At 45.9% G+C, this 25,153-nt stretch overlaps 1 protein-coding gene across 2 annotated transcripts in view; it reads left to right on the forward strand.

Annotated features, from left to right (window-relative positions):
- Positions 1-25,153, forward strand: part of LOC147692364 (cytochrome P450 2G1-like) — a 905,835-nt gene that overhangs the window by 225,046 nt on the left and 655,636 nt on the right. For both annotated transcript variants that reach the window (XM_086938588.1, XM_086938587.1), the window contains one exon: positions 19,959-20,108. In XM_086938588.1, coding sequence (XP_086794714.1) covers positions 20,012-20,108 — 97 coding nt within the window. In that variant the 5' untranslated portion in view covers positions 19,959-20,011. Of the gene's footprint in view, positions 1-19,958; positions 20,109-25,153 lie in introns of those variants that run through there.

Below are 25,153 nucleotides of genomic sequence, written 5' to 3' on the forward strand. Positions count from 1 at the left end.
GGACGACACCCTCCTGATGTCCAAAACCCCATCGGGTTTGCAGAAACTTCTCGACTGTTTTAGTTCATTTTGTAATGAACGAGAATTAACTGTAAATACTGCAAAAACAAAACTGATGGTGTTATCCTCTAAAAAAAAGCCAGGAAGATTAATCTTACCCTAAATGGGTCAGTACTAGAGGTGGTGGAAGAGTTTGACTACCTGGGAGTCAGGTTGAGTAATAATATGAAATGGGACTCCCACGTAGCAAAAATGCTTTTAAACCTAAAAAGGGTCTCAGGAATTATCCTGAGGAACCAACGGTTGTCCATCAGTAGGCCAATAGCTGCAACCCTTGCGGTCTACGAAGGAAAGGCCCTGGCCTCTGCGGTCTATGGCTCAGAACTGTGGGGGTGTGAGAATGTAGGGGATTTGATAATGGCCGAGAATACGTTTGTGAGCGATTTGGTCTCACTTCCTTTATCAACCCCATTGAAACCCCTGTTTATTGATATAGGCAAGCGATCAATTGCAGACAAAGTACGCCTCCGCCCTTTACTGTTTTGGGTGCGACTGAGAAGGACACCTGAATTATCAAAATATGCCTTGGTATTGGATGAGCTGATTGCCCTGAATGTCTCAAATAAGATAAAATGGCTAAACAATTTGAGACAGTTGGTCGTGAGCGTAGGAATGGTTGAATTCTGGAACTCCCAGTCCCCGCCCAATAAACAAATTGTTAAGAAAATTTATTGGGAGTGGGTTGACTCAGAGGAATTAAAAAGCACAAAGTGGGGGCAGTTGACAAACCAATTCCTTGAGCATAAGCCAATGAGGAGGTTAGAGCCCTTTTTGGACTACATACAAATCCCAAGAGACAGATCCCCCTTCTTGAAGATGAGATATGGTATACTCCCCCTTAAAAAGTTCACAGAGGGGTGGAAAGGAGTGAGGGACAACGATCTCACTTGCCCTGGCTGCCCATGTAAGAAAGAATCCCTGCCACATTTCCTGTTTGCTTGTAAGGCTTACAAGCTTCCTACAGCAAGATGGTTGAAACCTGTGTGCAGGGAAATGGGCATCAGAGATTTTAGGGTTGTGCTGCGTATTTTTTTATCTGACACTACATCACTGTATACTGTTTGTGGGATTGCAAAGTACTTGGCCAGTGCTTGGTTCATTCGGTCTAAATTGTTATGTAATATCCAAAACTAAATGCCTACCCTTTGAGATGATTGAATTTTATAGGAATGCACCTTCTCTGTAATAATTTTTAATTGTAGATAGTTTTTAAAGTCTTTTTAAGAGATGACAAATGTAATACTTGTAAATTGGTTTTATGTATATCTATGTTCGTACTTTTATGATATGAAACATATCGAATAAAGTATTACAACAACAGATAAATAATATGATCATCTATCCCTTCACAGGATATTTGCTTATATAAGGGATGATTTTAGGTGCTTTGTTTTTATTGATTGAGTGAAAATCGATAGGCCACACATGAATGACAGAGTTGTAAAAAAATTATTAAAAGAGGTAGTGTGTGGTCCCCGTAATCGCCGGAGGAAGGCACTTGTGAGTTGTGACTTGACTTGCCAATGCGAACTATACAATATAGATACACAATATATGCTCTGCTTGCAAACTACTGTTAGTCAAGGGAGTTTTCTGAAAAATTACAACTTCTACTTTCCTCAGTTTTGCTACTCTGGCACGGACGTGCGGTGTAACATGCTCTTCGAAGTAACACTCTTCATCCAGTGACCGTCTACTCTGTCCACAGTGAAGTAGTGTGGCTCACTGGTTAGAGGCGGCAGACCCGAGAGCAGAGGACGGCCCGGGACCAGGGTTCGATTCCTGGCGTGGCAGGTTTCTGGACCAGGGTCAGCGGACTCGATAATTCTCTCGCCTCGGTGCCCACTCTGATCAGCGATCACACTCGGCAACTCTGGGCATTAGCTTGCCTCATCTTCACTAACGGCCCCACCAGACCGCCGGGGATGCCTGGTCTCACCCTGGAGATACCCATTAAGGGACCATCTCTCAGGGAAGCCAGGAAGGGTTTCGCAGCGGTCAAAGCGCCTTGGGACCCTACGGGTAAGTAGTGCGCTATATAAATGCCAATACATTTACATTTACATTTACATACACCTATGCTATCTATGAGGAAGATACCATCCAGGCATCCATCCATTCAAAGTAAATGTCAATCATTCTTCTTAATGTCTCAACTGGACTAACCTTACTTATTCTCACCGAAAAACACCCTTTTTATTTTTTATTTTGTAAACCGCCAGCCATAAATCTGTGCTTGACTTGCATTTGAATTTGAACCAAAGGATATATTGCGCACACATACAGTTTCTGTTTCACCCACCCAGGCAGTCCTCTTTTCATTCTCCTTCCACCCATCCTTGCTTCAGCCTTCAACCAGCCATGCATCAGATTCCCAGCCACCTGTGCCTGCATTCAAAAATACATATGATTCTTTGCCAGTCATTAATTTAACTTGCTCGTCCTTCCTTACACCCTTCTTTCCCTTTTCGTTCATTCCATCCATCAAGTTCATCTCTGATCTGACTTGGCTTCTCGATAAAACTTTCACAGCTGAGCTGAAGTCAAATTTAGAGGAGGCCATTGGTTACTCGTCAACTCCCGCCACTAATGCTATTGCTAATGCGAAGTCAAGGGTGACTGTCTTCTACCTGGTTGACAAAAACTTAGTTCTAAATTTGTAAGTCTTCTTAACAGTAAAGTGTACTTGTACTGTACAACATATACACCCCTGCAGCGAGCCTACTCTGCAATCTCAATAAGTAAGGCATATAATAGCTTACCACTGCCTGCCACTGCAGTGGCATCCCCCACAGCAGTTCCTGCTGGCACCGCATCCGCCCCTGGATTGACCACCTCTGCGCTGGCCCCGGCACTGGTGGTGGGTTGTGCCGATGGTGTTACGCCTAGAAATTACATTTAATATTTTTAGATGCCATATACACCACTCCCAATTTTGTCTAGGAATGAAAAAATATGCTACTACATAAACAAATTTAATGATTTGTGACTCTCTAGTCTAAACTAAAAAATCCCCTTCTGTAAGGGGAGGGTGTTTTTTATTTATGCTTAGCCATATTATGCTACACTTTTTGGCACAACTGATGAATGCTTGCTTTTTAACACGCACCATTTTTCTCATAACAGACATAAGCTTCCCTTCTATGAACAAGAGCAATATGTTACTCGGAGTCGTCATCATCACCACCAAGACTTTAAGTTCCAACCAGGTGAGGGCTCCCCCACAATTAATGTGTAAAATCAGTCACTGTTCAGTTTTCAAGAGTTAACTGTTTATCTTATATGAAGTTGATTTTAAAAAATGTTTTTATATAACGCACAATTGAAATTTAATATACAGAGTACACACAGAGCTAGTTGTTTTACTTTTAATAAAGCTTTAAAACTTACATAGACTCTGTGGTTTTTGGTCATGAGTGAGTGAGCGAAAGGGTTTACAATTTGCAAGCATGAGTCCGTGACTCTGACCGGTCGGGACTCTGACTCCGTAGTCTTATGTTCTGGGTTGTATAATCATTGGGGATCATCGCTGCATTCGGGAGCTAAATAATGACTCTGACACACTAGCTAGTCAGTTAGGAGATTGGGGGTTCAACTTCTGTTATGACTAAGGTATGTGGAAAGTCTAACTGCGCCTATTATCACCAATACCCTATTTCTTGTCCATAGTTCTGTATGTGCAGAATAGTCCCTGCAACAGTAGTAGTATGTCCTCCTATCCAATCAAAAAGTAAACTAGTATCTTATTCTTGGTGGCCATTGACATTTTATTGTTGGGAATTGTCAAAGCACAAACATTAAGAAGACTTCAATAGACATTATGGACAACCCAGAGGACTGCACTCAGTGCCTAGAGCTATTGCTGAATAGGAGTTTTGTTTAACACCTTTTGCCAACTGTGCAAGCTTAGCTAGCTACACAGGCAGACTAATAAAATAGTAGTAGCACAGAGAGTCATAGTAGAGGCTGGATAAGAATTTAGAAACAGTCTACAAGAAGATCAAAGACAATTTAGGAAAAAATGGAATTGTGCTGAACGTTTGGACTAAATAGGTGCTGTAAATGTTAGGGGAGTATAATTATTAATATTAACAGGAAAACTTACTGGGGCCAGCAGAAGAGCCATCGGCGGACCGATCCTGGCCTTCCTTCTCCACCGGCGCCGCCACTGCCACCTCTGTCCTCTTGCCCCTGGGAGGAGCTGATGTGCATGAAAGAAAGACACAAACATGGATGATTGTTGTCAACGAAATTAAACATTGCAAAAAAACAATAACAAATTATTTCGGGGAAATAAACAACAATTGCACTAAATTTATTGACCGATCTGATGTGGTCTACTAGGATATTAGTATTGCTGGATTTGCTGACCGTCTACTTGGAAAGTTATTAACTCACTAAACCAACTACAAAAAGGTTCTACTAGGACTGGCAGCACTCAGCAGCACGCGAAGTGACAGACACAGTCCGTCATGATTGAAGACCACTAAAAAATGTCCTACTAAATAACAAGTCATAATATACTCAACCTATCAATCCACCACCACTATCTCTTCTTAGTGGCTGGAGTACAAAGGAAGGACTGGACTTGAGTCTCTAGTCTCTCTAGCATTACGCAGTTCTGTAAAGTACACTCATACATAATCACTCAAGCCAAATGAGCACAAAATTGAAAACAAGTAAGCATAGTAGCACCGCCACTGACTGAGCAGGCGAGCACCTACAATCACAGAAGCTTTTGAAACATAATTCACCTGCAATGTAAACAGCAGCATTCTTGCTCTTCGGAAAAAACGTATATTTGCAAGATAACACAGAGTAGAAGAAAACGAAGTAGTTATTTAGCTACAAGTACTCACCAAGCCCAGGGATCTCGATGCCAAGCAGGTCGAGCAGGTTTTGTTCCCGGTCCAGGATGTCGGACCACCGGTGCGTCACCTGGTTGTAGATGCGCCGGACCCCAGACTCCCGATACATGGCCCAGCACACCCTACCCCATAGCTGGTGACGCTCCTGGAGGCCATACCCGGTATCGGGCCTGCAGCCTGCCGCGACGGTCTTGGGGAGGTGGCGCTGTACAAAGAAGACCAGTGCGACCACCTCCACCGCGCTAAAGATATCCCTAGGACTTACTGATCCCCCCTTAACCGCCCGAAAGGGAGCCGGCTACGGGGTGCGGGACTCTTCCCCTTTGACTTGCCGGCTCCCTTTGCCATGGTCCTGGGTCAAAGAAAGGAAAAATAGGAAAGAATAGGGGAAAAAAAAGTAAATAAAAGAAAAGAGAGAGCTAAAAAAAAGTAGTTATTAAAGCAACAAAAAAGTTGAAAAAAACACAAAATATAGATGTAGAAAAATAGAGAGATAGATAATAAAAAAAAGATCAAAAAAAAGTTCAAACAAACAAAGGATTACAAAGATTAAAGCTGGATAGAAAAAGCATCCCAGAACCATAGCAATGAATGAAAAACAAGATGGGCGCGCCCATTGCAACCACATGGGTAAGTTTGCGTGATATTACCCCTGCGAGCACGCAAAAACAGACGCGAACACCCAATTGCGCCCCGCAAGTAGGAAATGCACAACGCGAGAATGCAACTAGTGCCCGGAAATGGAAATACGCAACACGAACACTGAAAACAAGATGGCCGCGCCCATGTACAACCGCATGGGTAACTTCACGGTAGCCGCCCTGAAAAAAATCCAGCCCTGGTTTCTTTTGTGCTTTCTGCTTACCTTGGAAAGGTAGATTGGGACCAAGCATTCAGTCTGCTCTCCCTGGGGAGGGAGGCACCAAGAGTACAGTGTCCTTTTTTGGGGCAGTGGCATAGCCCTGTACATGTTGGGGCTTCCCGCCCCCTTAAAACAATAACCCTGGTGTCTAGTTGCCTTTCTGCTGCTTGTGGGGAACAGATTGTTGGTAAGACCCCACATCTGCCCTCCATGTGGACACAAAGACTCTTCTGCCCTTTTTTGAGATATGGGGTCTTTGTTTGAAACAAGGGAAAGTGCAAAATGAATTCCTAACAAAAAACACTGTATTTAAAGAGGGAAAGGAGATAGGTGGGTTGGGCCTAAAAAAAAACAAACTCAAAATAACTCACTCATTAGGATCCTTTTTTATGTCTAGTTACAGAGGGACCTAAGCCTATCAAAAACCCACCTCTTATATTGGCAGATGAATAGGTGTGCACAGCCATTGGTGACCAGAAAGAAGGAATATATAGCAAGGATAAAACAGTATGCATGAATACTTGGTGGAAGAAAAGAGCACAGGTCTAAGTATAGAGAAAAGATATGAGCTGCTCGTAGAAGGAGGAATAGAGACCAATGAGGAGAAAAGACAATGTCAAATGGGTATGAGCAATGAGGGAATGAAATCTAATTAGAAAGAACAGAGCGACCACCTTGCGAGAGATATTTTGAAAATACCTTTGGCGCTGACTGCCAAGATTAGGTCCAAGTTTACTATATCAGAAGAAAATACACAATGGAAAAGAAGATAAACAACCTTATACAATGTACTCAAGCTCCATAAAAAACTATTCTAGAGTAAGGTGTCCATGGAGATTAAAACAAAAAAACATTTAGACTTAAACAGTGAGATAAAGAGACTCAGGATGAACTTGAAAGGTTGGAGAATAATGCTATATATATATAAAAATTGTAACATTTTTGTTGTGGAGCTATTACGAAAAACCACCCCTTTAATGACACATCAATAGACTTAACAAAGGAATTCCAGAGTGCTTTGTGACCTCTTTATGAAAATCCCCAACTGAAAAGAACCCAAAAAAAAGTCTTGTGATTTTTGTAACATATGGGGCGAAAGAACAGATTCTAGTATTGGGGCTAAAAGCAAACTGCTGGAGGCGTGGACAAGATGGCAGCCGAGTAAGACGTGCCTCTGAGTTTCTCTGGCACCATTGGCATTTATCTGCATAATCCCTGCCCGTTGCCGGGTCTTTTTGTCAGGGAGAGCACTACGGAAGCATGGTAATCCATTCCTGCCCACAGCACTAGGACAAAAAGGTCATATAAGCAAAATCCGCATCGGATGAAGGTGGATCAAGGCTGGGCCTGTAGTGTAGAACTGGGACCCACGGCTCCAGGCGAAGATCCGCAGCCAACAAAAGCCCAGACGGATCTGCAAGCCAAATAAACAATCACAAGGAGATCTCAGAGATCTCAGAGACCTCAGAACTTGCAGTAAGTGAGCCTTACCGTGAGCTAGTAGGGCAAGGCAACCAGGTAGGCAACACCTGAGGCCTATTAGGGCTGTGATAGCTCAATACAACCACAACCGGAGAGAAGCCCACTAGCGGAGCTGGCTGCGAGCATTGAGATGGCCGTGCAATATGGAGCAACCCCACATCCCACTCCTGCCTGGTGCTCCGGGGGTTGGCAGCCAGAGAAAGGAGGCGAGGGGAGGTCAATACCCTGCGGGTGCCCCCTACAACGAGGCCCCAAGAATTGATCACTCACCATGGGCCTCACCGTAGAGACCACCTAGGCAAGGAAGTCTGCCAGCTGAGAGTGGGCGAGGCAGATCCGACCGTGCCAAGAGAAGGTACGTTGGGCGCCTACTAGAGCCCCTGTGCGAATAACGCAACCGCGGGGGTCCCGGAGGACATCAGCAAGCTTGACGTGGTGGGCTGGCCCGGTGCTCTCCTCTGCTGCCGGGGCCTTGGAGAGTGGTCTAGAGGAGCGATAGAGGGCCTCGGTATGAGCAGTGCCCCCCATCGAGCCCAATGAACATTTGAGGCAACATGCACCTACAAAGGAATCAAGAGTCCTGGGCTGGGGTCCGCGCTGGTTGAGGTAGGCACAGCAGCACTGGTGAAAGCCTGCATCTCTGTGCGAGCGTCCTGGAGCCGCAGTGAACCACAGTAAGGGACATGTGCCCCTGGAGAGTGTGGGACACCCTGGTTTAAAGCACAGAGTGGCAAAGAGGCCGGTAGAATCTCGGCATGTTCCCTGAGAGCAGGGACCCTACTCTAACACAGCCAATAAACTTCAGCTAAACGCAAATTACCCAAGATGGTTCACCCTACCAGTCATCTAGTAGCAGTCAACTGCAGTCGGTCCTCAGGGACTAGGAGGACAAGTGTAGGCCAGGTCCAACCGGGCCCTACAGTAAACAAAGAGAACTGGATCAACCGACCTGGGTGCATCGTCAAAAGAGACACACAAAAAGAGGGGAAAGAGAAACCTGCCATTGTAGAGTGACCTCCTCTGGCTTCTCAATTCCCAACAGCCGTAACCACAAAACAGAGCGCCCATGGCTGCAGCCAGGACCAAAATGGATATGCCAGTAAAAGATATGTTGGTGAAACAATCTCTGGCAAGCGCCGCTATGGGCGCGCCTACAGGGGACGAAGACCATAAGGATGGGTTGAATGCTCCAGATGCCCCAGTGACCAATGCCTTCATGACCTCGCTCTTAACCTCTGTCCATGAAGATCCACTCTCAATGCAAACACAACTCTCAGCGGACCTGAAGGACATGAGAAAAGATCTGGCGAGGTGGGGGACTGTGTTGTATCTCTGGAGGAGTGAGAAACTAGCAGAGATGAAGAACTGGAGATGATGCAGCACAGAATTCTGTGACTAAGTGAGCAACATATTGAATTGCAAGCAACAGTGGAGGACCGAGAAAACCGTTCATGAAGAAACAATGTGCGCATCAGAGGTGCGCCATCCCACGATGAGGGAGAAGACATTCCCCAACATGTTCTCGCTATCTTTAAGCAGGTACTAGGTGATGAGTGCCCCGCACATATTCAGTTCGATAGAATAGACCTCGTGGGCCTGCCCAAAAGTAATGAAGCTCCCCCGCCAGACATCTTAGTATGTATGCACGACTTCCAAATCAAATAATCTATCATTCTCCAAGCCAGGAATGCCCATCCAGTTCAGTCTAGGGGCCATATGTTATCATTCTTCTAGGACCTTTTCCTAACCACACTGAAAGGAGGGAGGTCCAGACCGTCACTACGCATTTTATAGAGAAAGGGATTTCATATTCATGGGGACACCCTTTTCGCATCATATTCCAATATGAAAGCAACCTATTGCAGATTACATCCCTGAAAGAAGCACAGTAGGTCCTGGGTCTTACAGCAGTCACCCCAGGAGGAAAATGGAAGACACATGATGAATCTAACCTTAAAAGACTCAAGCTGGCGTTGCATCGGAGGTCCCTCCGCTAGCCATAATCCCGACCTGGAAACAATGCCAGTGAAACATAAGCAGTGATCAATGCATTGGCCAGTTCACCAGACCGCCCAGTCTCCCCCTGATGTGCTAGTCCTGGGCACCAGACATCTCGGAAGCAGTTGGCGATTCCCCCTTCAGCTGTGTTCCTCTAACACGTCCCAGAAGATCAATGGGTTTGCTATTTTCTTAAGTGTAAAATTTTGCAGAAAATCTAATCGCTACAATAGCAGAAATAAAGGGGCGACTACTAGCAGTCAGGATTCCATAGGAGGACTCACAATTTAAACTTGCTAACATATACACAACAGGAGCACTTCATATGCAAAGCCCTTGGAGAGATTATGGCATCCTCTGGCACAGCTTTTTTGGTGAGAGGAGATCTCAACCTGGTTATGGACACAAATGTAGATCGCTCAAGGCAATAGCACACACAGTCAGGGTCTTTTTCGGCAGAGGGCCGGTGCTAGCTCTCGGACCACGGTTTTCACAATATCTGGCGCAGGCACCACCCAGACAAAAAAAACTAAACATACTATTCATCAGCACATAAAACATATGTGCGTATTGACCACTTCTTAGCCTCATCATCACCAGTATATACGCTCCTAGGACTCCTGATCTCACAGATATTTTCCCTGCGCTCCTTAAGATGCCAACAAATGGCTCTGGCGCTGCTGGCCGCATGACAAGTAATCTTAGCTAGGTGGGTCACGCCATCCTGGACCATGTGGCATGGCTACATAAGCTGTGGTTAACATTGGCAATGGAATGCATGTCAATGGTGGTGGATCCCAAGGAGGAGAATTACAGTGACCTTTGGTCTCCATTCATTCAGATGCTGTCAACTGAATTGCGGGAAGCCACTTGTCCCCAATATTTACTCCTCCCTCGCTGAGGGGGAAACATTGAACTTTAAACCAAAAGTAGCCAAGTGAACAACTCTCACAGACTGATTGGAATGGATAAACTTGCCCACTTACCTGGGTTGTTGCAGTTTGGTGGTGATGGGGAAGGGGAAGGGGAAGAGGAAGGCGTTCATTCTTCATTTGTCTAAGTCTCTTACTCATTTTTTTCTTTGTTTTGTTTGCCTTACGAGATTCATGATCACTGCTGGCGCCATGGGTTGTTGGCATACAAGCTGTGTAATCTACTTACTGTTGGCACGCTGCCGGCCCCAGGGTTGTAAGCAATTAGCTGTGTTTGAGTTGTTGATCTTTCAATAGACAGAATGATTCCATAAAAGGAAACAGTTTAAAAGGGCAAGTATATACCTTTAGCCTTTGGTCTGACGTATCACAAGCAAGAGTAGGAGTTGGGAAAACATATGGAGAAACTTAAAATGCTAAGAGGTAAAGCACAGTTAAAATTTCCACCATCACTCCAGGTGAAGTTTAACAATAGGATATATAATTTGATAGATCCAAACAAAGTGGTCATTTTAAAAGGGAGAAGTAAACAAATATATTAAAAAAAGATTAGTAAACAACTAAGGAGTGGGAGTTTAAATTGGCAGAAAATGTATGCTTAATCAGAGGCAAAAGACGGCTTCCCACCTTCCCAGGGAGGGGAGGGGAGGGGACGGAAGGCAGGGTGTAAAACATTTGGTTGCAAGCAGAATGTAATATAAATAAATCATCGGAGTAACCAATAGACAGACATCTTTAAAGTGGGAATTATGGGAAGGTAAAGGCAACAACAATAAAAAACAGCATAAACATGGTTAAGGATCATACATTCATTGCATTATCCTAAAATGTAAATGGTCTAAGGGTGAGAAAGAAGTAGCAGCAGATAATGCAATATCAGTGAGATAGTAGAACACAGATTATACTACTTTAGGAGACTCATTTATATTTCTTTTTTGCCATTTATTATTTTCATACAGGATAAAATATGAACATCATCATGACAATGACATGGTGCATAAGGAAAAAGTAAATAAAAAGACTTATCAGACAATAATTCAGTTTAATTCCACAACCCTTCTCACTCAAGCCACCCCCTCAAGCTTCCATGTACGAACTAGTTCCTATCAAGTGAGAATTTCCCTTCCCAGTCTTTAGCGATTTGTCTCAGTGTGCACATGTGCATGAGTTTAATAGGTTAGGGCTGTGGCGCCCAGCTGAAGCATTTATTAAGAAAGGAATGTAAGGACCTTCTAGTGGCTCAAAAAAGAGTTCAATTCACCTGCATGGATGAATCATGTTGCACCACAGGGGTGGCGATTCTTATATAAGTTAACTGAGAAATAGGACTGTTGGGATATGTAGCAGATGAAATGGGAAAGAGTGTTGTTGCAAAGCTACAAGTATATAAGACAACAGGCACAGTTGTGGGTTATTATGGACCCATCATAGAAGATTATGAGCCTCTTAAAAAATTTGTAGATGGAAAATTAAGAAATAATGAACCGATAATAGTTGAAGGCAACTCTTTAATGTTCTCTTAGTCTACAGTTTAGATAGATCCTCAAAGCATAGGAATGTAAACTCCTCCAAAACACATGTATACCTAAAATCAATAGTAAGAAAGTAGAGGGTTATGTGATGAGAGTGAGACTTGGACAGTCAAAGGATTACAAATTTCATAATACAAAATATGTAGGATTAAGTACCTCTTAATAGATCAAAAAATAGTTGATGAGGTGAATTAGGTAAAACACCTCACAGCCCAGTTATCGGGTCACTATACAATAGTTTTAGAACACATTTTGTGACAGAGCTTAGGAGTGCAAAGATGGACAATGAATAGAAAATGACTATTAGATTTAGGGGTAGTTGAGAAATTACAAACGGAGACATAAAATTACTTTAATAGGAATAAAGGCACAGCCCTGAACAATATTATATATCATTCATTCAAGTTATTTTTTAGGGGAAATATTAGTAGCATTTCTTGTCATAGAAACAGAGAAGACAAGATTGTACCCTCCCAGATAGAGAACATAATGAAAGTTGTGGAAGGAGTATTAAGAAACCAGTTACTGGATAAAAGCAAACGGGCTGTCTGTACTCATGAAAACATGTAGACTGTTTAGAAAGTAATATCACTGTTCTTCCCCGTTTTAATCATACTGTCTGGAGAGGGGAATAAAACAAGGTTTTCCTTTAAGACAGGTATTTTTAGCCTCTAAAGAACACGTCCAACTCCTATCCATGTTGTGTATACTATACAGTGCTCCTTTGTAAGTCACAGGTAGCATGTCCGTTTCACAGCAAAATGCGGAAAACCCAATTATGAAGCATGCCGCCAAAGGGTAACCCTGGTGGGTGAGAATTATACAACAAAAAGCCTTGGTCTTTTTTTTCAGAATAGGGGAATTGGCCAACATGCCTGAGAAGGACATAAGTTTTTTAATGTACTTGCAAATATGGAGAATTGGCCATCCCCGTTAAATACCTCTTTTCTCCACCTTCTTTATATGAATGAAAACACTACAAGACACGAAGAGCAATCTCATGAGTAATCTGAAAGACAAAATTAGCAAAAGATGGAAACAGAGTAGATCAGCACATTTTGAATATTGAGAACATTGTGGGAAACTTCTGAAATGGAAAGCTGAGTTTGACTAGACTAGGAATAGTGTAAAAGGAATATGTGAATAAAATTCAGGGAGATTGCTTAATAACAATAATGAAATAGAAGACACTTCCTTAAGGATTTATCAGGGGCTCTTTGCAAAAGCGGTCGAATCTGAAGAGGAAAAAATGGAAAGATGGCTATCATCTTAATATCTCCCACAGGTAGATCCGAGGCTGAAGGGGGAGCCTAACCTCATGATTCAGGGATATAAAATAACCCAAAATATGCTATATAGAGCATGTGTTGTGTAACCAAATAATATGGTCTTATATTTCGAATGAGGTGCTCTTGTGAGATCATAAGCCAAGTATTTTGTAAATGTCACCATAAACTGGAAAGGCAACATAGGACCACAGTATACGTGTAACATGTTATCAATCAATCAATCAGTGAACTTGTAAGGCACACTACTTACCTGTGGTGGTCTCAAGGCGCTGAGGGGAGGGGTGCCGCTACTGCTCGAAGAGCCAGGTATTGAGGAGCTTCCTGAAGGTGAGCAGGTCATGGGTCTGCCGCAGATGGGTGGGGAGGGTGTTCCAGGTCTTGGCGGCGAGGAAGGAGAAGGATCTGCCGCCGTAGGTTGTTCGTTGGATGCGAAGGACGGTGGCGAGGGCGAGGCTGGCTGAGCGGAGCTGGCGGGCCAGGGTGTAGAAGTTGAGTCTGTTGTTTAGGTAGGTTGGTCCGGTGTTGTGGAGTGCTCTGTGTGCATGGGTTAGGAGCTTAAAGGTGATCCTTTTGTTGATGGGGAGCCAGTGTAGGTCTCTCAGGTGGGGGGTGATGTGTCTGCGTCGAGGGACGTTGAGGATCAGCCGGGCTGAGGCGTTCTGGATGCGTTGCAGTCATGCATAGAGTGTGTTGCCGTAGTCCAGCCTGATGCTGACGAGGGCCTGGTTCACTGTTCTTCTTGTTTCGGTTGGGTTCCACTTGTAGATCCTGTGGAGCATGCGGAGGGTGTTGAAGCAGGAGGAGGAGATGGCATTGACCTGCTTCGACATGGAGAGGGAGGAGTCGACTATGAATCCCAGGTTGCGTGCGTGGTCCGTAGGAGTCGACGCTGCTCCCTGTGCGGTAGGCCACCAGGAGCCATCCCAAGCGGAGGGGGTGCGACTAAGCATGGGCTGAAAATTCGTTCCGCTCTCAGAATTTGCGGTTTTTCTGCAATTTCGCGATCCGCGAATCTCGCAAAATCGCGGTAAAATCCGCGAATCAGCGGGGACGAATTTTCAGCCAAGCACTTACAGGGTTACAGCAGCAGGAGAAAAAGTTGAAGCTAATTTTTTGTAACCTTTTACAAAAGGGTTACAAAGAAATTAACTTCAACTTGGGCACCTGCTGCTGTAAGCCTGTAAGTGCTTCCTGGCGCCTTGTTGCTACTTGCAACTATTCTCTGACCCTGCTCTGACCCTTGAAGCAGGGTCAGAGAATAGTTACAAGTAGGCAATGAGGCGTCTGTCACGAAAATTAAACCTCAACAGGAAGCACTGACAGATATAAAAACAAGCATTTGTAATGCAACATGTTTTGTATTTACGTGACTTAGATGTATTGATATTACAAATTACAATGGATCATTTTTTAAAATAATTAATACTTAAATAAAAGTGATTTTAATTTATAATGGCAATAGCTTAAACTTTTGTAAATAACTTTTGTGAAGATTATGTTCAGTGTATTTTATTGTGACAAAAATCCAAGAACAGAAGTGAAATATTAACATCTTTTTGTGACATTTGTAATAAAGCCTGAAACATTGAGAGAACATATTTAAACCAGTTGTTGTTGACTGGTTGCGCAGATTGATGCTGGGGTGGCGCTGAGTGGTGCTGTGGTGGTGCTGAGTGGTGCTGTGGTAATGCTGAGTGGTGCTGTGGTGATGCTGAGTGATACTGGGATGGTGCTGAGTGATGCTGCAGTGGTGCTGAGTGGTGCTGTGGTGGTGCTGAGTGATAATGTGGTGGCGCTGAGTGATAATGTGGTGGTGCTGAGTGATGCTGGGGTAGCGCTGAGTGGTGCTGTGGTGGTGCTGAGTGGTGCTGTTGTGGTGCTGAGTGATGCTGTGGTGGTGCTGAGTGATGCTGTGGTGGTGCTGAGTGGTGCTGTGGTGGTGCTGAGTAATAATGTGGTGGTGCTGAGTGATGCTGTGGTGGCGCTGAGTGGTGCTGTGGTGGTGCTGATTGGTGCTGTAGTGGTGCTGAGTGATGCTGTGGTGGTGCTGAGTGATGCTGTGGTGGTGCTGAGTGGTGATGTGATGGTGCTGAGTGATAATATGGTGGTGCTGAGTGATGCTGTGGTAGAGCTGAGTGATGCTGTGGTGACGCTGAGTGGTGCTGTGGTGGTGCTTAGTGGTGCTGTGGTGGTGCTGAGTGGTGCTGTTGTGGTGCTGAGTGATGCTGTGGTGGTGCTGAGTGATGCTGTGGTGCTGCTGAGTGGTGCTGTGGTGGGGCAGAGTGATAATGTGGTGGTGCTGAGTGATGCTGTGGTGGTGCGGAGTGATGCTGTGGTGGCACTGAGTGGTGCTGTGGTGGTGCTGAGTGGTGCTGTGGTGGTGCTGAGGGATGCTGTGGTGGTGCTGAGTGATTCTGTGGTGGTGCTGAGTGATAATGTGGTGGTGCTGAGTGATAATGTGGTGGTGCTGAGTGATATTGGGGTAGCGCTGAGTGATGATGTGGTGATGCAGAGGGCAGAAAGGCACAAAAAGCAGTCTAACAAAGGGCAGAAGGGCAGAAAAACAAGGGAAAAACGAGTCTAACAGAGGGCAGAAGGGCACAAAAAACCAGTTTAACAGAGGACAGAAGGGCAGAAAAACAAGGGAAAAACAAGTCTAAAAGAGGGCAGAAGGACACAAAAAACGAGTCTAACAGAGGGCAGAAGGGCACAAAAACAAGGGAATAATAGAGGGCAGAAGGGCACAAAAACGAGTCTAACAGAGGGCAGAAGGGCAGAAAAACAAGGGAAAAATGAGTCTAACAGAGGGCAGAAGGGCAGAAAAACAAGGGAAAAATGAGTCTAACAGAGGGCAGAAGGGCACAAAAAATTAGTCTAACAGGGGGCAGAATGAATCCCGCCCTGCGTGTTCGTCCACGAAGATGCCACCTTTTTGTGCAATACCTCTACTCAACTGGAGTACTTTCTACTGTCTAATCAGTAAGTGCTCCCTCGTTGGCTAAATGTATAGGGGCAGATTTACAATAACTGCCGCATCCCCAGGGATGTACCAGTTATTGTGCGCCGCAGCTCCGTCACCCATGGTGCGCCGCATTTACAATGCAAGCGCGACGCAGCTCCAGCAATGCTCTGGGGGGACCTATCTCCCCAATGCTGCGTCAAGCCTTGTGCCTGCTTCAAGCAGGCGCAGGGTTTTGACGCAGCATTGGCCTAAAAGTGACTGAGTGAAATCTTGTAGATTTCACTCAGCCACTTTTATAAGGCGTTCCTGCGCAGGAATGCCCTCCCCTGCGCCGGAACGCCTCCTGATGGCGCAGGGCTTTACAACGTGATGCATCTCTCAGATGCGTCACGTTGTTAATACCCAGCACCATGGCGCATCTTTTGTGCTGCCGCTGCATCACAAAAGTGACGCAACTGTGGCGCAAAAGAGGCGCAAGCGGCTTGTAAATCTGCCCCATAGTGCTTTTACTACACTGTAGCTGCGTAAAGGGCCAGAAGATGTGCCTCCAGTGACCATGTGTTACAGGCACACATGGCCACTGGAGACACATCTTCTGGCCCTTTACGCAGTTGCAGTGTAGTAAAAGCACTATACATTTACCCAATGGGGGAGCACTTACTGATTTTTTTGCGATTTCACAGGGAAATCCGCGAATTCGCGGAACGCGAATTCGCAAATTTCAACCATGCTTAGGTGGGACCTAGGATGAGGACCTCCATCTTGTCCGAGTTCAGGTTCAGACGGCTGCTTCTCATCCACTCGGCGACGTGGAGGTTGGTTTTGGTGGTGTGAGGGTCCTTGTTGAGGGAGAGGATGAGCTGGGTGTCGTCGGCATAGGAGATGATGTTCAGGCTGTGCTGATGGGCCACTTGTGTGAGGGGGGCCATGTAGACATTGAACAAGTTCGGGCTGAGGGAGGAGCCTTGGGGTACGCCACAGATGATGTTGGTGGCTTCGGATCGGAAGTGCAGGAGACGGACTCTCTGGGTTCTGCCGGAGAGGAAGGACGAGGTCCAGTTCAGGGCTTTATCCTGGATTCCGGCTTCCTGGAGGCGTGTCCTTAAGGTGCGGTGGCAGACCGTGTCGAATGCAGCTGACAGGTCCAGGAGGATGAGGGCTGAGGTTTTGCCGTTGTCTAGCTGGCGCCGGATGTCGTCTGTGGCGGCGATAAGGGCAGTCTCGCTGCTGTGGTTGCGTCTGAATCCGGACTGGGATGGGTCTAGCATGCTGTTGACCTTGAGGTGGCGGGTGAGCTGTATATTGGCAATTTTCTCGATGACCTTCGCTGGAAAGGGGAGGAGAGAGATGGGCCAGAAGTTCTAGAGGTCTTTTGGGTCCGCCTTGGGTTTCATGAGGAGGGCGTTGATTTTGACGTGTTTCCAGCTTTCCGGGAAAGTCGCAGTGTTGAAGGAGATGTTGATGATCTTTTACAGCTGGGGTGCGATGGTTGCGTCGGCTTTGTTGAAAACGTGATGGGGCAGGGGTCTGCTGGAGATCCTGAGTGGATGGAATTCATGACCTTGGGTGTCTCTTCGTCGTTGACGTGGGTCCAGGAGATCAGTTTGTTTGTGCGGGTGGTGTTCGAGGCGTGGTCTGTTGCGGACGGGGTGGATGAGGAGTTGAAGTTGTCGTGGTTGTCGGCGATCTTGCAATGGGAAAAGGAGTCCAGTGAGTCGCAAAGGTCCTGTGAGGGCGGGATGTCGTTGGTGTTGGCGCTGGGGTTGGGGAGTTCCTTCACTATGTTGAAAAGTTCTGTGCTGTTGTGTGCGTTGTTCTCCAGTCATATTTTGAAGGATGATCTTTTGGCTGTTCTGATGAGGTGGTGATGTCTGCGGACGGCGTCCTTGTGGGCTGCGTAGCTGTCTGGTGAGCGGTCGTGGAGCCATTTCTTCTCCAGCTTCCGGCATGTCCGTTTGGAGATCTGGAGTTCTTCGTTGAACCAGGTGGCTTTCTTGCTGGGATGGTTGGTGGAGGTTCTTTTGATCGGGGCTAGGATGTTGGCGCAGTCGTCGATCCACTGTCTAAAGTTTCGGGTGGCGGCGTCTGTCTCGGTGGGGTCGGTGGGTGGATTTTGGGTGAGGGTGGAGGTCAGTTGTTCCTCAGTGACTTTGCTCCAGCAGCGTCGCGGTAGTTGTTGGGTGTGTTGGTGCATGGTTGGTTTCTTGAAGGTGAAGTGTATGCATCGGTGGTCAGTCCAGTGGAGTTCGGTGGTGTGGGTGAATGCGACGTGGGTGCTTGTGGAGAAGACGGGGTCTAGCATGTGGCTGGCGGCGTGGGTGGGTTCGGTGACAAGTTGTTGTAGGCCGAGGTTGGCGAGTTTGGCGATCAGGGCAGTGGAGTTGGCGTCATTGTTGTTCTCGAGGTGGAAGTTTAGGTCCCTGAAGAGGATGTAGTCCGTGGAGGTGAGTGCGTGGGTGCTGGCGAGGTCGGAGACGGAGTCGCTGAAGAGGGCCCGGGGTTCCGGAGGTCTGTAGATGAGTGTTCCTCTGAGGGTGGTGTTGAGGTTGGTGTGGATCCGGAAGTGAAGGTGTTCGGCGGTGTTGAGAGAGTCTTCAATGAGGGTGTGGACCTGAATGGTGGAATTGTGGATGATGGCTATTCCTCCTCCTATCCTGGTGACTCCTGACCCACCTTCGAGCCAGGTCACCTCCCCTGCCGCCACTCAGCTCCTCCAGTCTCGCCAGTCCACCTTCCCCCCTCCCCCCTTTTGACTTCTGTTTCCTGTGTTTTTGTTTCTCCCCGCTGCTGACTCCTGCGGCCACACCACCTCGCCGCCCCGGTCCGGCCCCCCAGCTGCTCCTCCCTCCCTCTCACCTCAAATGACGACCGCCACCTGGACGCGCAGAGGACACGCCGATGGCACGCCGAAGGCATGCCAAAGGCAAGCCCGTCTGCGCCCATCCGTGCCTGGACCGTGCCCAGCGCGAGAACCCCTGACCCTCGCACCCACCACTATGACAGACTCCGATACTATGCCAAATTCCTCCATGCTCTCAACACCGGCCGAGACCAACGCTGCTTTCAGGCTGCCCCGAAACGCACCCACGGACCCTCCTCCTGCCACAGCTGCACCGTCAACTGCGACAGAACCACCAAACCCCCAAGGACCGGACCCAACCACCTCCACTGCTTACTCCTCAACACCGCTCCACACGCAAGCACGCCATCGAGCGCTGTGACCTGCTCAACACCACCGCCCCAGACGTTGCCTTCCTAGCCGAGACCTGGTGGAAGGACTCCTCAGCACCTGACATCGCCTTAGCCATCTCGGACGGCTACAAGGTATCCCGCAGAGACCGCACTAACGGAATTTTATACTGCATTTTTATTTGTGAACATTTAGCTCAAAAAAGTGGTTTATTTTATTCCAATAGGTAAGTGTTTATTGAAAACATTAAGGTAAATATTGGGATATATTATTGTCTTGTATATTGAAAAAAGATGAGAAAATTACTTAAATATGTAGTTAAGAATGTAGACGTTCTGAAAATCACTCTGCTTTGTTAAAAAAAACAATGTTTTTCTGTAGAAGGGACAGTATTGTTAAACGGTTCCCATAATGGTGCAGCTAATAATGGGCACTGATTTGAATTACAACGTTTAGGTGTAATTTACCTTTCATATTTATGACATGATGGCTATTGATTGTAAGTATTATGATATGTGTTCATCTACCATTTAAAAAACAAAATGTAATGAGAAAAAAATGTTGGTGTAAGGAACATAGGGAAAGTAAGGAGGGCACTATGAGGATGGCTGAATAGGGAAGAGAATGAAACTCCCTGCAGTAAAAATTTGATGTGTGGTACACGATTAGTGGAATTCTGTGATTTTAATGTTAAAATAATTTCTTTGCAAAACCAGTTCATTCTAACCTAGATTCAGTCGTCATTCTAGAAGCTCATGTCACACATTTTTCTTTGCTCTTCAGGCATTATATTTTCTAACGGTGAACAATGGAAGAGTCTGCGTCGGTTTTCTATCATGACTTTGAGAAACTTTGGAATGGGAAAGAAAAGCATTGAAGAGCGGATTCAAGAGGAGGCATGTTTTCTGGTGAAGGAACTCAGAAAGATGAAAGGTTTGACCTTTGTGCAAAATTGTGTTTACAACATACATGAAAATCATTTTACGTTGCATGGGTTTGTCTGCATGGATCAATATTCATGATTATATCCCTTCAGTTCAGGATTTCTGTACTCTTTAAAAACTGTGTTTAACAGGAGAACTGTATTATGGGTAATTGTATAATTAGCTTGCCTCTGGACCCTTGTCCTCCATCAATTCTGCACCTGGTATCTGAACAAATAAGCTTACATGTTACCCCTCTTTTGAACGGGGTAATTGGCACTGGTGTTTACGCACAGTTATGGAAAAAGGCTTGTATCAGGCCTAATATCAAGAAACCCACCCTGGATCCCGTTGAGGTAAAGGAGCATCGCCTGATATCTTGCCTCCTTTCGCCATCCAAAATTCTTGAAAAGGCTATTAATATAGAACTTATGAACTGCCTGCATGACAGCCTACTTCTCGACTTCTCCCAACATGGCTTTAGAGCAGGGCCGGACTGGCGATAGCGGACACTGGGCGTTTCCCCGGAAGTCCGCTAGGATGGGGGGCAGTTTTGGGCCCTTGGGGGGTCATTTCTGTTACCGGGGTCTGCAATATTGGCCCCCTGTAAGAGAATCAGCAAAAAACGGCATTCTCAAACTGCTCAGCTGCACTCCCCCTCACCCCAGTGGGGGCCAGCTGAGCAGTTTGCCAGGGTCAGTTTCTGTTCCCAGTCCGGCCGTGCTTTAGAGCAAGACACTCCACCGAGTCAGCCCTGATAATAGCAACAGATGTAATCCGTAAGGTGGTGGATGAGGGTGGCAGAGCGGTCCTCATCCTGCTCGACCTATCGCCACTTTCAGCACCGTGAACCACGCGGTGTTTGTGCAGCAGCTGAAGGCAGTAGGTATTAGAGGGACAGCTCTGGCACTCCTGACATCTTTTTTGGCATCTTGGGAACAACTGATCCATTGGGAGGGACTGAAGTCTGCAAACCTTTGCCTTTCTTGTGGAGTTCCACTGGGGTTGGTGATGTCACCAACATTTTTTTAACATCTATGTCACCCCTCTTGCCAGATTAATCAAACAGTATGGTTTTAATCTGGTGTCATATGCGGACGACTCCCAGATAGTGGTGTCAGTCTTGCAGAGGGTGGACATTATAGCATCCCAGTTCCGTAGCTGTCTTACTGCAGTCATGACATGGATGAACGCGAACTTCCTTAAACTCAATACTGATAAGATCGAGATTATTGAGTTTGGGAAGGGCCCCTCAGTTTGGAATCAACTCTGGTGGCCTGTGGAGGCTGGGAGCTGTCCAACTCCAGTGACCAAGGCAAAGAACCAAGGCTTTACATTTGACTATGAAATAAAGCTCGGCAAGCAAATCAATCAAGTTACCTCTGCCTGTTTATTCACTTTGGAAGTTCTGCGCAAAATCTTGCCATTCATCCCATTTACTCTAGGGAGAAAGGTAATTGGAGCCCTTGTACTTTCCAGAATAGATTATGGGAATGCGCTATACCTAGGTATAGACACAGGCCAAATTGCTAAATTACAATCCCTTCAGAACGCAGCTGCCGTGGTGCTGCTTGCTCTCCCCAAATACCATCCCATGTCTACCAGCATCAGACAGCTCACTGGCTCACCATCCTGCAAAGAGTGAAATTTAAAGCACTCTGTCTGGTGCACAAGGTGCTATATGAAGGTGGTGCCATTGACTCCAAAAGTTATTCTCGTGGTACAACCCCCCGCGAAGCCTGAGATCCGCCAATACAGGACTGGTACGGGTGTCCAGAATAAAAAAGGCCAGAAAGGGTGGTAAGAACTTTTCCGATCAAGCCGCTATGCTGTGAAACTCCCTTCAATCACAGCTGAGATTGCAACCCAAAAGGACTATCTTCAGGAAACAGGATAAGACCCGGCTGTTTCCTAAGGCATTTTAAATAAACAAGTATCTAGGATTAGTATGAACCTATCTTAGTGCCAAGAGGCCGCAGCACTTGAGTGCTCTATAAAAGTATCAGTCAGTCAGTCAGCAGGAACCGATGTGCTGACCTAGTATGGATCCAAGGGTCTCTCATGCATTATTACATTGTTTGTAAAAGCTAGTTTCAATTGGAGTGTTTTTGTGACAAGTGTGGAAATTAGTAACCCAAACTATGTACCAATTGGTCAGTTCACAAAATCCCAGATCACAATGATTGCAATTCGAACAATCTCCAAAATATGCAACTGATACTAATAGAGCATATCACGGGGAAGTCACATGAAAGGGTAAACATGCTGCTATGTCTTTGATTGTAGTTAAATAAATACAACCTTTTAAAAAGAATGCATCCTTTTCTCCCTAAATGAAACTGCTTAGCATGAAAAACTAAGTATTTTTGTAAGACGTCTCAGTAAGAGGTGGAGTTCTCATTCATAGCCTACTGTTAATTTAAAAATTATTTTCAACAGTCACTAAGGGGAAGAGGTTTAAAGAGGACCTATCCCCTTTTGCAAGTGGGTCACACTCAATTAATACATTGCATACCTATTTGATATTTTAAAAATTGTTCCATAAACGCTTACCGCCTACTTGCACAGTTTGTCCCCGCTCCCCGGTCCACCACGGCTGCTGTGCTGATTCTGTGGAGGGACGCGGCTCCTCCCACTTCTGCTATTTAGGGGCATGCACCCAGGAGCGAGTGGCTCAGACATAGCTTACTTGTGCACTGAGTGCTGGCAATTAATTTTGATCAAGAACTGGTAGAGCTTTTTATCCTGATGTTAGTTCTTTTAGAGTATTTCTGCTCACTTTTAGATATAGAACGCTGTGGGGATATCAACTGGGGTTTTTTAAAACGTGTTCCATAAACGCTTACCGCTTACTTGCACAGTTTGTCCCCGCTCCCCGGTCCTCTGCGGCTGCCGTGCCGATTGTGTGGAGGGACGCGGCTCCTCCCACTTCCCACTACTATTTATTTTTATGCTTTCCTGGAGGCTCAGGGGGTGCACCGATGGCGCACCGAAGGTGCGCCAAAGGTAAGCCCGTCTGTGCCCGTCCGTGCCCCACTGCGCGGAGTGGCCAGAATCCCTGGCAAAATGTTCTCCTACAATCGGGAGGAATTATGTCAATTATACCCTTCCTCACCCTCCCCTTCTCTAAAGGACTCAGTGACGGAACTTTTGTATCGGGAGAATTTGCTGAGGAATGGCTTCAGCCTCCCATTGAGCTGCTTGCGGATATCTAGTCAAGATAGCAAGGTCGGGAAGACCTGTGTCGAGACTAGATCTAATCTCCATTTCGCTTTACTAAACACACAATCACTTGCGAAACATTCTCTAGAGGGGTTCTCACTCCTACAGGATGAGAAACTTGATTTTCTGGCTCTCACAGAAACCTGGATTAATGAGAGGTCAGGACCTGACATTGTAGCTTCCCTCCCCCCCAATTTAGAGCCTTGACATATAATCGCCTGGAGAACAAAAGAGGGGGAGGAGTAGCTCTCCTCCGTGACACTTACAGCACAGAGATAATCATTGAGGAAAGCCTCAATGGTGCAGAAGTTCTGGGGATTAGGCTAGGATTTGCTTCTGCCTGTTTAGTTGTGATCATTGTTTATCGTCCTCCACAGCCGACTCCCAATTTTCATGACCAGTTTTATGAAATGATGTTTAATATTTGCTCCAGGTATCAGCAAATGCTGGTCCTTGGTGATTTTAACTATCGCTGGGACCAAAAATCAAGAGACCTGCCAGCCAGGAATCTTGATGACCTTATGACAACGATGGAGCTTCATCAGATAGTAAACCATCCTACTCATGTTAAAGGCCATATTTTGGATTTGATCTGGACCTCAAACTCGCTAAATTCCATCCATCTTATTAATAGCCCTTGTAGCTGGTCTGATCATTTTTTAATTAACGGTACATTGTCTTTTGACAAACGGTTGCAACACAGATCGGCCCGATGGAAAATGAGTTGTAAATGGGTAAAACTTGATGAAACTAAATTTAAGGAAGCATTTGTTGAAGCCAGACTTAGCAGAGGCCGGGCAGATGCGACACATTTAACGGCCCAGCCCACTAATGTGGACTTATTGTATAAAGAAATGACATTTAATGTGCCGGTCGCGATTGACCATGCTGTACCGCTAGCAAGGATTAGGTTGTCAGGAAATAGCAAGGGAGCCCCTTGGTATTCTCCCTCCTTGAGAATGGAAAACAAGCTCTCCGTAAATCGGAGCGTCTTTGGAGGCATCTTTTGGACTCTGCCTCAAAATCTATATACAATGATAAATTGGTACTTTATAAAACTTCTGTGGCTGTAACCAAGTGTAGTTACTATGATACTAAGATAAAGGAGGCAGCGGACATCCAAAAGGAATCCTTTAAAGTCCTCAGAGAGTTAGGTTTCCTAAAATACCCAGTCCAGACTTTGACCAAGCTGATTACGAGAAGATGCAATAATTTTTCCTGACCAAAGTCAAGGACATTGTTTCAAACATTAACAGTTCCTGCGTCACATCCGTTCCACCGCTAGAGGAGGAACTACTGGTGCCATCAAACAATTCTTTGCTGGACTTCCCCCCTCTTGAGTCTCACGATCTGCTTCGTATTGCACCGAAAATTAAGTCTGGCTCGCCGGATGACCCTTGTCCCCCGAAAGTGTTTCATCCCATCATGCCCTTTCTGGAAGGGGATATACTATCCATACTGAACAAATCCTTAGCTAGTGGGAAGGTCGCACTTAAATTGAAGGAAGCTTCAGTGATCCCCCTCCTTAAGAAGGTGGGAACAGATGTAAAAAATCCCAAGAATTATCGACCGATCTCCCAGCTCCCCTTCATGGCTAAGATCTTGGAGCAACATGTGCTCTGAGCTCTTTCTTCTTATATAGGAGACAACAATCTCCTCCACCCCAGACAAGCTGGCTTCTGAGCACATAATAGCACAGAATTAGTGATGCTTTCAGTGCTAGATGATCTCGTTGCGCAGCAGATAAGAAGGTTCCATCTGCTCTCATCCTCTTAGACCTCTCAGCCGCGTTCGACACGGTGGACCATGGTAAATTGGTTTCCCGTGTCGGCT

This window comes from Lissotriton vulgaris, chromosome 9 (genome assembly GCF_964263255.1).
Source record: "Lissotriton vulgaris chromosome 9, aLisVul1.2, whole genome shotgun sequence".
Classification (NCBI taxonomy): domain Eukaryota; kingdom Metazoa; phylum Chordata; class Amphibia; order Caudata; family Salamandridae; genus Lissotriton; species Lissotriton vulgaris.